The sequence below is a fragment of the Thunnus thynnus genome, chromosome 8 (assembly GCF_963924715.1).
Source record: "Thunnus thynnus chromosome 8, fThuThy2.1, whole genome shotgun sequence".
NCBI classification, from domain to species: Eukaryota; Metazoa; Chordata; class Actinopteri; order Scombriformes; family Scombridae; genus Thunnus; species Thunnus thynnus.
The window spans coordinates 32,418,416-32,434,132 of record NC_089524.1 but is presented as its reverse complement, the minus strand read 5'-3'; the positions used below and the strand labels follow the sequence as shown (position 1 = coordinate 32,434,132).

At 39.9% G+C, this 15,717-nt stretch overlaps 1 protein-coding gene across 3 annotated transcripts in view; it reads left to right on the top strand.

Annotated features, from left to right (window-relative positions):
* Nucleotides 1–1,233: 1,233 nt before the first annotated feature.
* Nucleotides 1,234–15,717, top strand: part of mcf2l2 (MCF.2 cell line derived transforming sequence-like 2) — a 154,014-nt gene continuing 139,530 nt past the window's right edge. The window contains exon 1 of one of the 3 annotated variants that reach the window (XM_067597970.1): nt 1,234–1,527. In XM_067597970.1, coding sequence (XP_067454071.1) covers nt 1,449–1,527 — 79 coding nt within the window. In that variant the 5' untranslated portion in view covers nt 1,234–1,448. The remainder of the gene's footprint in view (nt 1,528–15,717) is intronic. The other 2 variants (XM_067597966.1, XM_067597969.1) reach the window with 2 other exon arrangements.

The window sequence follows — 15,717 nt, the reverse complement described above, 5'->3', positions numbered from 1 at the left end:
GCATGAATGACAAATGATGGGTGGAGGCTATTGATTTGTTTTGCTTGAGATAATTATGAGTGAAATCAGCAAGAGTATTGTCTTTTAACAGACTCAGAATAGCCTATTGTGTATAATGTTGATTTAAGTGTGTTTTATTCATCATTTGCTCTCCCTATACCCTATATCTAATAAAATCAGGGAATATTTCAGTTTGTGGATCAAACAATATTCTATTAGCTCCAATCCATGGACAGCCCAGGATTTCTCTCACAGACCTATTAACCCCCAACCCCCCCCCCACCCCCCACACATACACAGACACACACACACACCATCCACCCTCCTCTCTGTTTCTGTGTCTCTCTCTCCGCCCTGCAGGCAGGTATAGCAGCCCTCTGATTCGTTTTCCCTCTTCGTGACTCAGCTTCTTTATTAGAGCAAACAGAGCATCATCAAAGCAGTAGCAGCAGTGTTTTCCCATCCAGAGCCTGAGGAGCATCCTATTCTGTAGGTGGAGTATAGACTCACAGAAAAAAAAAAATAAATCAAAAATTTTATACCCACTTCCGGAGGAGCATATTTTCTTTTGTTCTTGGTTGGTTTGGCAACCTGAGTCCTGGAAAATTTTGGAATTCCTTTTCTTTTTTTTTTTGTGCTGTGAGGATCGTTGTGGTTTTGACTTGGAGGCTTCTTTTAATTGTTGGGATTTGTCTGACAGCATCATGAACTGGACTGAACTGTCCTGGTGGCTGATGTTTTGTTGACTGACAGGCTGTTTTTTTTTTTTACCTAATGACTCACTGGCTGTTTTGCTCACAGAGTTACCTATTTACTGACAAACTGGCTCCTTTCTTTGCTGATTTTTGGGCTCCGTTTTCACCCACTGTCTAGTTTGCTGACTGGAAGGTTGACAAACTAATTGTCTCCTTTATTTACTTATTGACTGACTGGCTATGCTGTTTATTGTCTGGCTGCTGGCAGACAAATTAACTTGTTATTTTGTTCACTGCATGACTAGCTGAGTGACTGACTATTCACTGAAAGACTGAGCCTCTGCCTGTTATATTATCTTTTCATATCATCTATACCTGGTTGACTGAATGCCTGCCTGAGCTAACCATTTTATTGACATAGTCACTGTTTTGCATGGGAGTGGCACCATCATTATCATCCTTAGGCTTTGTGATTGTTTTGCTTCGGGGAAGCTGTGATGAAGGAGAGGAGAGACTCGACATTAGAAAAATCAAGGAAAGATAGAAGGAAGAATTAGAAACAAGAAGCAGCAGAGAGGAAGGAAGGCTGAGGAAGAAAAAGGAGACCCGAGAGGGAGAATTGGATTAGGGAGCAAAAAGAGGGGAGATCTTCGGGGAAGGAAGGGTGCGGAGAAGGAGGCGTGGCAGCAGAGAGAGAGAGAGAGAGAGCGGCGTGAGAGAGGAGACGAGAGTGGATGCGACCCACACCCTGAGATGCTGTGCTGGCTGAGAGAAGACGAGATGTCGGTCCAGGAGCTGCTACAGAGGGTGCAGTGTGTCATCACACATGTCGGTAAGTCATCACATTTCTCCTCTTATTCGACTTTCTCATCTTTCACACCTTCAGATGCTTAACACAAGAAGAGCTTTCGTTTTCAAGACTGTCTCCTTTGGGGGGAAATGCATGGTAGAGTCCTCTTCTCTTGGAATATTCCCAGTTGTGTGCATGATGGAGGATGTGTTATCAGTATCTTTTAAATGAAGAAATTTGAATTGCTTGAAAATAAAAAAAAAAGAGAATCAGATGAAAGAGAGGCAGGGGATCTCCATCCTCTCATCAGGACCACGGAGTGAAGGGGGATGCAGAGGGATGCTCTGCACATGGGCAGAGGAGAAGTGTGTCATCAGGGAATAAGAGGGGAATCATTGAGTTTGATCGCTGTTGGTTCTTTCTCGAGGTTTTCCAGCTTGTATCAGATAAAATGGTGTCATTTAATTGCATTTCACATTGGCGAGTGATTCTCTATTTTGCAGCATACATTAATTGTTAATGAGATTTGTGATGATGATTGATTAATTTGAGTGAATATTTGCTGAGACCAGGATTTTTTAGCAAGCATCCTTTACAGATCTTTAATGCGATTATGGCTCTCAGTACTTATTAGTGTAATTATGTGTTTATGCTGGTGAATGACTAGAAATCCTATTAATAGCACCATTTTTCATTTAAAAGATTTAAACATTTCATAGATTTGCAATCACATCCTACCTATAACCAATTTTCTATCCTCCTGTCACCTTTTTTCTCCCCCTCTCTCCTTTTTTTTGCCACCACCTTGCATCTCTCCTTTGCTCCTCTTTCTTTCCACTTTCCTCCCTGACTCCATTTTTTTTTTATCCCTTCTCCTTCTTCTCTGCATCTCCACAGTTCCTCCTTCTCTCCCACGCATCCTTCTCCATCCTTTCTGCCCATCTCCCTCTCCGCCATTCTTTCCTCTCCCTTTCCTTCCCTCCCTTCCTCGTCCTTCCATCCTCTTTCCTCCTCCTCTCCTGTTCTGCGTCCGGGTCTGTCTTTTTTTTTTTCCCCGGCTGGTGGGGAAGTAGGTTAATGTGCCACGCTGGAGACTATTGCACGGCATCCTCCATCACTGCACTTTCTGCATCACATAGGAAGGGGAGGGCGAAGGCAGGCTTGTGCAGAGCGTTTCTATGGAAACTGAGCTGGCTTCCGCCAATCAAGTGGTCCTGAATTGATTTATTGGGGAACCAGGCTCATGCAGGATGCTGCTAGAAATGTTTGCAGCTGTATCAAAGTGTCCTTAACGCTGGATGTGGGTGGAGATTTATGTGTATTTCTCAATTGTATTATAGTCTTACAATACCACACACTACACTGAGCACACATAACTGATTTGCACCAAATCTATAGTACACACACATACACAACTTATCTTCATATCAATATTTATATAGCTGACAAAATAAATATTCTCACCACAGAGCTGTACTGGAGCTTTGATCTCACTCTGCAGTTGGAGTCGTCATGGAAATGCAGACATGCAAGTTTTTTTGTTCTCTGAGCTCTTTAAAGTCTACTCCTCCATGTTGGATTAAAAATTGATCATAAAGGTTCATTCTTGATCATGGAAACATCAGTTGACAAAATAATCTTACCAAGGTCAATTTAATGTAGTACCTGTTCTGGAGCTTTCTACCATATTACAAGAAATTTAAAAAAAATGGGGAATTTACAGTTCCACAACAACAGCTGATGACAATTATGTGATATGAACAAAACTTCCAGAACTGCTACAGTACTCAATAGACTTAGCAGTATTAGTCAAGTAGTATTTGTGCCTGAACCAAACCAAATCACCTCATACACTTTCTCCCTTTACCCCTCTTAAGTAGCTTCCTACCCCCAGTTTTGAGGGAGGAGAAATGTATCTTGTTCACACTGTTTGACAGAGTCATACATATTGTGAATCAGCTATCAGTAAAAAGTCATCACCGAGGCTTTTATGACTGCAACAAATGGATATTGTAGATGTCTTGTACACATTTCTCCAAAAGTTCAGTTTAAATATTTGTTATCTTTGGAAACTAGAATTTAAAATAAATACAGCTTTGTGGGTTTGAACAATGTTTGGCTGCACAGCATCAGAGTTTTCATGACTCACTGGTGGTTCAGTGAGGTTTAATGTGTTTTTAATTAGAGTGGTGGCAGATCAGAAATATGTACAGTACCAGTCAAAAGTTTGGACACATCTTCCCATTCTCTTGAATGAGGAAATGTGTCCAAACATTTGACTGGTGCTGTAGATCAGATCATAGGTCATCCTAGAGAAAGTTTGAGAGAAAGTGGCTGTATGTAGAGAGGTCAAAGACATACCAGCACTGAAACAGATCATCAGAAATCTGGAAGAAATGTCAGAATGATGCAGGGAGCTCCATGTAAATATAATTTCCTGGTAAAAACCAGACTCAGGGCTGTACTTGGAACCAGTAACTTTCTGGTTTGCAGTTTGCATTTCAACATACTTCATGAAGTTTTGCACATTACTATTGTCACAAGACTATTATTCCTTATGTACACTCATGAGTCTTTGTATTCCCCTTTTTTATGTTATTCTCTTTTCCATGTTGTTCATTCACCAGCAGGGAGCTCACTTGTTCCTGCTTGAACCACTCAGCTGTCTGCAGGAGCACAACACAGCTTCAGCACTGGTTACATCAGATGACCACATACAGTGTACATGCATGGCTATCAACTTTGACCATACACTTGCATCCTTTCAGGTTATGAACTACAATGGGATCTTCTTTATAGAATTCCTCCTTCCACATACTGACTTTAAAATCACAATAACTCCTCTTTCTAATTGCTGTGTCCAGAAGATAGCCTGTCCTCTGATTGTCATGTTGGCTCTTCATTAGCGTCACGCGGAACAGACAGCTGAGGAGCAAAGGTTCAAATGATGGGACATAATTGATCTAAGTTGACCTCAGTTTTCCTTGCTGCGGCTGATCATGGGAATCTTTATGTTGAATGACTGTCACATTGCATAGAGGCATCTAATAATTTTACTATAAACGCTTCATTTAGCTAATCATTTGTTTCACTCAGCTGTGGCTTACTGACAGGAAAACCTTGATTTACCCTTTAATTGTGGCTGGTAAATTTTAATACACTGTTTAATGCACATCTTTAATTTGATTTACAAAAGCCTGATAGTTCTTTTGTGCAACAACATAGATGGATGGATAGATTAATACTGTTAAAAGGTTTGAGCTAGGGTAGTTAGCATAATTAGCCTACAAGGCTAACTAATAACTTGTCTTACCATTTCAGCATGTTACTGCCTTCTAAACTACAATTGTTCTTACATTTCTATTTATTTACATATTCAGCAAGCAAAATAAATGCTAATTAGTGAGCTTTACAGGTGTTGTTAGATGTAATTTTGAACTTAGGACAGAGCAAGGCTAGCTGTTTCCCCCTGCTTCAAATCTTTATGCTTAGGGAGGCTAACCATGTCTGCACTGACAGATATCTTCTCATCTCAATCCCAAAGGGAAACTGTGTTACAGCAGTCAAGCCACACAAATCACGAAACAAATGAGATAAGGACACTCAACAATAAAATCATGACTGTCTGTTCGAAGAATCCATTTATTTATACACCTCTCAACACAGATATTGCTCAGACAGCCATGGATATCACGCATCTCTCTTTCTGTTGACACATTGTACATGATGGTGAGGTTGGAAAAGTAAAGCTCTGCAACTCAACTGTTATCATTTTTGTTGCACGCATCGTGCTTGTGTGGAAGAGTGAGACAGAACAGGAGTCAGCAGATCACAGTAGATGCTTTATTAGCTGCTGGATATTACTTCTGTGTTTATGCTGAGCAGCTTGTTGAAACAACATTCTGAGTTACGGATTATCAGTGTTATATCTGGGTGTTAAGTATGGATGTGGAGCCATGATGTGGCACGGCCTCTGTAGTCCAGGACGTGGTTAGCTTAGCTTAGCATAAAGACTATATACAAAGAAATTATGGTTTCACATTTCTGTTTGTGTATGGAGCTTTTGTATGAACTTAAAAGGTGTCAGTTGGCACTTCTTTTTTTTTGACAGAGCCAGGTTAGCTGTCTTCCCTGCTTCTAGTCTTTATGCCATGTTAGTCTAACCATGTCATGTCTCCAGCTCTGTACTTGACAAACAGATATGATGTTGGTGTTCTTCTCATCTTGCTCTGGGAAAGAAAGCAAATAAGCACATGTCCCAACTGTATGCTTGAACTATTCCTACAATAATTACGCAGGGCCCAAGTTTGCCGAGCTCTTACAATGAATTGTGTAATTTATCATGAAGGCTAGGGAATCCTAGACCTTTAGCTTAGTCAGTGGGCCAAGTATGAAATAAGAATTTATTTGAATGCCCTGAAATAAGTGCATTTGGATGTCACGTCGGTATCAGAGTAATAGCTATCATTAAGGACACTGAGGTCATGTCCTCAGTTTTGGGAATTTAGGATTGTAAGGATATGAGGAGGAGATTACATTCAACAATTACAGACACATTACACATGGTAGTTTTTTTTTAGGTGTGATTCTGATATTTAAAAAAAGGCATTCTCCACCATAATAATGTTTCTCACATGTAAACTGGTTTTACACATGATAAATATGTGAACACACATACAGTATATTCACGCATCATACATTTATTATATTACAATTATATATTACAATTTACAGAAAATGTAAATATATAATAAAATATAGCTACTGATCTTTTTCCATATTTTCTATGTATTACAGGAAATCTGTCCCTTGTATTTTTATGATGACATCATTAATATACTCCAACACCCACAGACACACCTAAACAAAAACGCCCCCTCTTTGTCATTGCTGATAAACCACGTAACAACATGACTCACAGTGAGATCCCCTATTGGTGGCTGATGACATCACAGCAGCACTAAGATGTGTAATTTACCGTAACGCCTGTGTTCGTATCATGCATAATTCATGACTGTACGTGCTGCTTTGTGTGTTCCCGATCTAAAATGGCTGCTCCTGTCCCACCGAAGCGTCCTGTCAGGATGATTAGTGCTTAGGCCTGCAGATAAGAGCTCGCTGCGGAGACAGACAATCATATTCTTGTTCAATTTAAAGCTCCCTTGAACCGAACCCCCTGTTCAGTCTGCAAGCTCCTCCTTGGCTGGTGGTTTATCAAAGGAGGGTGTGTTTCAGGGACCGCATGAGTGACCTTCAGAGTTTCCAGTGAAAAAGGTCAGGCTGCAAGGAGGGAGGATGCTGACTGTTGTCATGTTTCGTTGCTCCAGGCAACCATGAGAGCACAAAGGAAGACAATATCTCTTTGAGTCCCTAGGGAAATTCCTATCCTCAGACGCTATAAGTGTAAGGGTTGATGATTTTTTTTCACATAATGCTGTACTTTTGGAGACACAGGATACAGTGGGACCTTGACATGAGGCTGTAGGATTGCTGATCAATACTGACGAAGCGGATGGCTCCCGGTCTGAAAAGTGAAGCCAATGCGCAGGTGCCTCAAACCTGCATTCTTTGTAATGGCCAGCGGGGGCAACTCCACTGGCTGCAAAGAGAAGTCCGATTGTATGGAAGTCTATGAGAAAATTCCCTAACTTTTCACTTGACTTATTACCTCACTAAACACTTTCCTAATGAATCGCTAGTATCAAATCTTCTTCAATGCAACATGATGTTCATTTAGTAAATTATGGCCCCCTTTAGAATAAAATAGATGATGAAGCAGCCTATGTTTTAGGGCGTGGCTACGTTGTGATTGACAAGTCGCTACCACGGCGACAACGGCGACTAATTGTAAAATTTTGGTCACCCATAAGTCTTTTTCATCGTTTGGTTGTGATAAAAGACCCACTAAGGAGTCGAATGTTCAGTTTTTCCGGTGAGTACATTTTGTTTTAATGGTTTTAGGCCTGTTTTTTGCTAGCGGAAATTAGCATTAGCATTAGCATTATCACTGTTAACCATATATTAAGTAAATGCACCGTGCTAACCAAGCTAGCAGCTAACGCTATGGTCAGTTCCACCCTCTCGTCCAAATATGGTCACTTCTGGCTCCAAATCGCTTAACCAGAGGCCACAAAACGGCAGTTTACTAACCAATGGGTGACATCACTTAATTTCAGTTGGTATAAATATAGCCTTAAACGCACAATATGTAATTTCAGCCGCTAGGGGTCTCTCAATCAAAACAATAAAAAAAGACGGAGTGTGATGACGGTGTGAAGTAGCAAGGGATCATGGGAATTGTTGTCTTCATCGTTAATAACCAGCTTCACTGGGATAGGATTACTGCAGTGTTAATCATTCGGGATGTTTTTACCGGGAGCCGAAATACTCGCGGAGGCATCCTCCTTTCTAGAACAAACGGACCTGGAGATTACAGGTAAAAACACTAAATAAAGCTGTTTCACCTAAAAAAATCAGTGTTTCTCCGACGATGTACGGCGACCACCGGACGTCCGGTACGGGCTGTTAGCCGAGCTACTGCTAACACTTGTTCGGTTTATTTCTCTTACAACGTAAGATCCAGACGTTCGGCAGGTTTCTCCCGGGAGCCGAATTATTCGCAGAGGTCTCCTCCTCTCCAAAAACAAACGTACACGCAGATTAAAATCGTTAAAAATACTAATTAAATCTGTTTCACCTAAAAAATCAATATTTCTCCGACGATGTTTGGTGACCACCGGACTTCCTGGAGGGGCTGTTAGCCGAGCTGCTGCTAACGTTTGCCCAATTTATTTCTCTGATAACTTAAGATCCAGACGTCCAATGACTAAAATCCTTCTTCCGGCTAAAAGATATAGTTAAAAGCGACCTAAATTTATCATGAAAATGTGGCTTTAAACTGAATAAAAGTCAATTTATAAGAGTTTCTGTGGAACAACCATAACGCCGATGTACTATCTTGTATGTGTGTAAGTTACTCTTTGGTAGACGCCATTGTAGCGGACAAACACAGCGCCGCCGTATGCATCTTGTGCGTGTTTACTCTTTGGTAGAGGAGGTATGATGCCATTGACAGGCAACCAAATGAAATGGTCCGTTATTTTGATTAAATTACAGATTTCTGTGGGTTTGAAAATTGTTGGTAACATTTGGGATAATCTAAGTACACAACTCAACTAAATATAATAATGTAACATAGGTCTAGTTGTTTTTAGACATTTTAATGTGGAATAATAACCTATTATACCTTCAAACTTGCAGATTTAAATGCTGAGATCTAGTAACAGCAAAAAACACAAGCAATTATGAAAAACAATTCCTTAAAATGCCTCTAATTAATGCTTAATTAAACCCTGAAATTATTTTACAAATCCCTAATCTTGAAGTTTTTTCCGTTACTTTGAAAAGAAGAAAACTGAAATGCCCTGAATTAACAAATAAAGTAGATTTCAAAGGTTACATTACTTTTCCCTTAATTTACACATTCATATGAAATATTTGACAAATCTGATAAACAATTTAAGGTGTGTTGGTGACCTTATGACCTGCTGTATGCATGGAATAACCTAATTTCCTTCTTACATTCGGGGCACTATTTACAAACTGGTGGGCTGAATGAAATAATGCAGAACCATATAACATGAATGGCAGCTGTGGAGGGCCTCAGTCATCTGTTGGGAATAAGGCTAAGAGGATTAGCATGAGAGCTACATCTAACTGGGTGCAGATGGAATTACTGGAGAAAAATCTTAAAGGGGCGACTTAAAATTTAGAGATTTTTTCTTTGCATATTTCAGCAAAATAGTTACTAGCGTTGCTAAGTGATGAGCTACAGGTACCTTCGGTTACAGGGTTACATGGAAGGACCATACTTAACAGCTGTGAGAAAGAGACAGAGAGAGGGGGACATAAAGGGGAAGGAGGATAAAAGAGCTGGATAAAACATTAGCTTGTCTGGGTAACGGCTATAATATCTTGGCTTCAAAGCGTTCAAGTGCTAAACATATTTTCCACAGATGTGTGGAAACTGTTGTCGACTGGACATCAAAACTATATACTACATTACTCAGTGAAGTTTGTGTGTGTGTTTATGTGCATATGCACACACTCTTGTTTGCAGTCTGGTTTGGTTTCATATCATTCATTGAGGTCCTTGACTTCCTTGACACATAGGTAGAATGAATAAGCAGTTGGTCCCCTGTGTCCAGTTTATTGTTTACAGTATCTCTAGATCTGATTTATAGTCAAATCTCCTTCATAGGTTGAGCAGGTTCATTTTGGACAGGACCAATGAAACCCAATATAAACCCTTTAAAAATATGTTTTTTTTCTCCACATTGCATGGATGAGAATAGTTTTCACAGGAGTGTTTTTGGCTAAATTTAAGGCCATGATCTTTGTCTTTCTGATTTTTAGTTGTCACATTAGTGGTGTGACACTAGACTTGGTATTGTGGACGGTTGGTCGGTCCACCACTTTCGTCCATACTGAAATATCTTGACAAATACTGGATGGGTTGCCATTAGATTTTCCCTTGACTTTGAAGATCTTACTTTTCATCTAGTGGTACCAGCAGAGGAGTGAAATATCTATGACACGTGCTTGATGGATTGAGACAAAATTTGCCACATATATTCGTGATTCCCAGATAACTGATCTTATAGACTTTTCCTCTAGGGACAGCAGGCTGACAGCATCCGTTCAGATGGAAATCTCTGTGTGTTGTATGGCTCGCAATAATTTGATGATAAATTAGGATGAATTGCTATTTTTATTTTTATCCTCAGATTTTTCATCTAGTACTGACATTAAGTCAGAATTTCATTTTGTCCAGTTTGGTTAAGAGCCAACTATTGACATTCCCAACACATCTGGCAAAAAAGATACACTAAACTAAGATGGTAACCGTAGTAAACAGTTAAACTGCCAAACATGCTAATATTTTTATTGCAAGCATATTAGCATGCTGATTTAGTATTTAGCTCAACGCACCACTTTGCCCAAGCACATCCTCATAGAGCTGCTTGGCTTGGTTTGAAGCAAATTTTTTAAACGTATAACTTATTTTTACTTACAGCTGTTACTTACTTACTTACTTACTTTAAGATGGTTGTTTTTACCCATATACAGTACACAAGATAAAATGGAGCAAGGCAGCTTTGTAGGAGGGAGTACTTTTTTTGCTTTGATGGAGCTGTTTTGAGTAGAAATTGGGTTGGGCAGCTTTCAAGTTGTTTTTTTCCCCCTCAAATCTGAGAGAGGGAAATTACCATCTACTATAGACGTACACAACTCTTATTTGTATGGATAAATCATAACCAGTTCTGCAGTCATTTTGCATGTCCATATTCTATGGAAACATGCAGCAACACACAGGCTGCTTCCTGTGTTTGTCAGCTGGCTCGGTTGTGTATTTTTTTGGATTCCAGGCCAGCTTACTGGTCACAGTCTCTCTCCATCAAATTGTATTCACTTATGCGTATTCACTACAGAACATAAGGATAGACTGAGGCATTTACTTTATGTCTCACTTTTCATTTCTACCTGTGTCCTCCAGCTGAAGTCTGCTTGGGTAACGGGTAGTGTAGCTGCAGGCCTGCTCTGTTTTCCTGCTGCCCTTGATTCTAGTCGATTTTTACGACATTCTCAGGTGACTGCAGTGCCAAAGCAAACACAGCCTGAAGTACAAAAAGTGAGTTTCTGTAGCTCAGAATGTCAAGATGTTTGTGAGAGGGTAAAGCTGCCAGTGGGGCAGGATTATAGCAGAGTTTACAGGCTCTAGGATTACATTGTGTATATATATGAAAACAAAGTACTTGCAACTTTTCCTTAAGTCTGAGTCTTCAATAGGTGATTTTAAAAATAGCACACAAAGAAAACCTTAAATGTTCAGTTAAGTAGCCACAGATCAAACAATCATCAGCTGTATGGAGCTGTGAACTGATGATACTTAGATGCTGCAATAAAATAGACTGAAATAGCTTGACTGGTGACAATACAGTAACTAAGGCTAGACGCCCAGGTTTTATTATCCATGGAAGGAACCGTGTGACACATAGGAACTAAGGGACACTGAAGAGCTAAAAGTAGCACACATGTTGACTCTCAGTCACACTGAGGTGAAGACAATACGCCCCTGAACAAAGAAAGGTGAAGAACTCGTGTCCCTGCACACTGCGAGGTGAACAATGGGGAAGGTCAGAGGTCACAGTCTGTCCAGCTCATCTTGCTTCTAAACAGCTGGGACAGATGGTTTCTTTCCTACACACTTCCTGGTTCACTAGTTACATCATGGCGAGGGAAATACCTGGCTTTGACAACAGTCGCAAAGGTGGAAACAGAAAATCATCATAAACGGCGAAAACACCGACACTGTAACATCAGTTTTCCTGTGTATTGTGTAGAGGACACAAACGCTGTGGTTAAGACTAACTTCACTTCTTTTATTTTATTCTTAGAGCTTTATGAACCATTAGGGTTAAAGATAAAATGTTTATCCGGAGGGTTGTGCTAGATGAAAGGTCATTGGGTTCACTCAAATACAGTGGATCTGTCACTACAGAGAATGAATGTGATGAGAAAATTTCATGTCAATCTGCCTATGACATTATGAGATATCCTGTGTAAAGTTGACACTTTTGGAAAGGGTTCACTCTCTGGGAAACATGAATGTGCTGTGGAAATTTCCAAGACACCTCGCCAAGAACCTCAATCTGTCGGTCAAAGCAGCACTAATCAAAAGTTTTATATTAATGACGAATCAAATGAGCGTGTATAATGTGAAAGACGTTGCTTGTAGTGACTAAACCACAGATAATTATCCCTCGGCTCTGCAGTTCCAGCTGTATGGAGTTTTATCTTCATTCAACTCATTGTTTTGCTGTTATGGCCCACAACTTTACTGTTTTGGTTCACTCTCACAGCTCTCATCAATCTCATTTCAGCAAAGAGCTCTGATAAATGCACTGTACACTATCTGTCCAGCACCAAACAGCAGACAGACACAGTTAGAGACTGGCTGGTGAACATAGTGGAGCATTTAGTAGCTAAAGAATCAGACATACAACCCAGTCTCACATCAAAATGTATAATAGCTACGTTGGTCCATAACGCAGAACGTGTTAGTTTCACAATAAAATTGTGAGATGCCTACATTTTTTTTTGGTCTATTCTTTTCAATTGGCCTGCATGCATGTCACATGACTGTTAAGTTTCTGTCTGCGAAAACAAACAAAAATGGCTGATATTCCTTTTATTCCCAATGGAAGATGATGAAGATATTTTCAGCGTTAAAATATGTTTTGATAACATTTCTAGCAAGAAATGTGCATTTTATTTTCATAAACTTTGTTCAGTGAATGTATATGATATTTAGTTTGTTAGTTATTACAAAGATTTTTGCAGGTTTTCTATCGTTGCTATGGCGGTTGCTATGGACGCTGCTATTGCTGAAACCATGTAGTTGCATGTTGTTTGAATGATCGTCTCGGCTCCCAGAATGCAGGCTTACTGCGTCTATATGAAAAGTGCCCTGAGATAACTTCTGTTGTGATTTGACGCTATAAAAATAAAACTGACTCGACTCGGTGATTGATATTGATCTTCTCATCTCACGTGCGGAAAGTATTCCTCTGAATATGACGTTTGGTGTATTGGTGTGGTCATGCTTCGGAAATAATATTTGGAGGTTCGGGAAGAAGATTTTGTCATCGACAGTTACTGTAAATCTCAAGTGCTACCCTCTGATGGCTGCTCGGAGCCTGTGTTCTCAGAGACCCCCCCCCACCCCACCACCACCACCACCACCACAAGCTCCCAAGCTTTGTTGTTATGACGTCAGAGCTGCATTCTCTCTGCTTCCTCTTCCTGTCTCTGTTACGTGGGGGGTGGAGAGGGGTGGGTCTCCATATCCTTTGGAAAGCATTTGTCTTTCTTTTCTGTCAGCTGGACTGAGGCCAGCTGACCGGCTCTGCTCACAACAACACAAGTAGAACAATAGCATTGATCCACTGTGCCATAAGAGAACTTTGATTTCACAGACCGGCCTCATTTTCTCACTGTACAGATTCTTTCTAAGCACGGCCAATCCTGAGCAGCTCAAGTGAACAAGGGTCAAGTGAGGTGGCCGACTTAGTGTTAGATGCTGACTGACAAGACTGCAGACCAGACTCACTGAAGGGAGCATGAACTTACTGTAACTGCCAACTAGTCCTCCAACCAAAATGACAAAATGCTCGTTGCCAGGCAACCAGCGGAGCTGCTGCACAGAAGTGCTTAGTGGATGGATTAACTGATGTTTGTAAAGAAAACAGATTAGAATTTTATTACTTTTGTGTTTGTGTTTGTCGTGTTGTGTTTGTGTACGGATTAAACAAAGTGTTCATTAGTGAGCATTAGACGTGTTGGTAGTCATATTTTTTGAACTGTGGAGAGAACCAGACTAGCTGTTAACCCCAAAATGTTGAGCTGCTCCTTTAAGATTTGGTTACTTTTAGGCAGAAATATGAAATAAATATGTTGTTCTTCAATGGAACGGCTCTTCAAGAAGCAACTTCTAGGTAGGAAACACAGGTAAGATGCTTAGATGCTTATGCTTAGATCTGATAATATATCAGCATGGTGGGAGGATGTGAATACTGCACAGCACTCATTTATTTCATTACTTTCTACTCAAATGTACTTGTAGTAAATTTGATTTTTACCATCACATAATCCCATCTATCAAAACACCTACGTGCTAAATGGTTAAACATGTTTGAACATGTCTAACAAGTTACTGTAGGTAATCAGGACAAAAAGTGTATGCATGTTTGTGTGCGTGTGTGTTTTGCAAATGAATAGTTTTTATCTCTGCTGTCAACTTGACCCCACTGACCCCGTGCTTACTGTGTACCGGTGTTTGTGTGCATACGTGTGTGCTGTCAGTGACTGAATTGACCACAATGACTCACTTCCTCTGTGCTGGACTCTTCACATATGCACACTGCTTTCATGATACTATACCACACATTCAGCAGAATGCAAAGGTGGAAATAATGATTTTTGTTGATTCAATTTTTCGAATAGAGAAGAAGCTGAGACAGTCTGTCAAGTCAAAGATGTAGAATGTTGAAAGATGTAGAATTAAATGCCAAATAAATCTGATTTCCTCTTGATTACATTTTTTTGAAGTATTTCATGAAAGCAAACGGCAGGATTTGACTGCTAATTCAGGATTGGCTTTGCCTAGGCAGCATTCTATGCTAGCCGCTTATATTATACATGAATAAAAACTAATGGATACTTAAATCCAGACAATGTAAGTTTTGCTGAACAGCAGCAACTGTGACCACAAGTGACAATTATAACATAACTATACAATGTAGTGTAATAGAAAAAAATGACAAAAATTAGGTAATCTCGTAATTATCTCATTTATTGAGCAAAAGAGCTAAATGTTCCCAGGTTTCAGGATTTTAAATGTGAGAATTTTTTTGTTTAAAACTATTGTGAAGTGAATGTCGGTGGGTTTGATATGTTTATCAGGCATTATTTTGCAAAGGAACAGAAAAAGGAAAAGAATGATGATTTTCTATATTCTTTAGTAGTAGTTTATTTTGACTGAATCCTACACACACTGTCCTGCTGCCAGCAGTACTCACCAGGGTGCCAAATGTGGATTAATCCACCGCTGAAAATAGTCCCCAAAGAAATGCACTATATCCTCCTGTCTGAGTAACCTTTGCTAAAAACTACAATGTCCAGCAGTTCTAGGAAATTACTGAGCCTTTCTTATGTCTTCAGTAGGAACCAATGGGCTTGCGGCTGAGAGCCACAGACATGGTAATGAAGTCAAAAAGTAAAAACAAACACATCTTTTGTTTTGGTCTGATCAGGGGATTTGTTAACAATAACAGAACAAGTAACACCAGCCTTATCCTTTGGAAAAATGATCATTAGTTGCAACCCTAATTAGGATATTTAGTGTATAACACTGAACACAGATGACGTAATAACTGAAATAATTGATGGGAGCTTAATTTGCATGTGCAGGAAGTAGCCAAAATAAATCTCTAGTCTCCACAAGCAGCTTTTCCAAAGAAGCAACAGTGGTTGAACATAGAGCAGAAAACAACAGCTGTTCCTTTTAGCTGTAGGACTTGTGGGAACATTCTGCTTATCAATTATTCAAACTGCTAAAGGGAGTGTATGAAACGTCACTGACTGATGGCAGACATCCTCAGTGAGTCATTT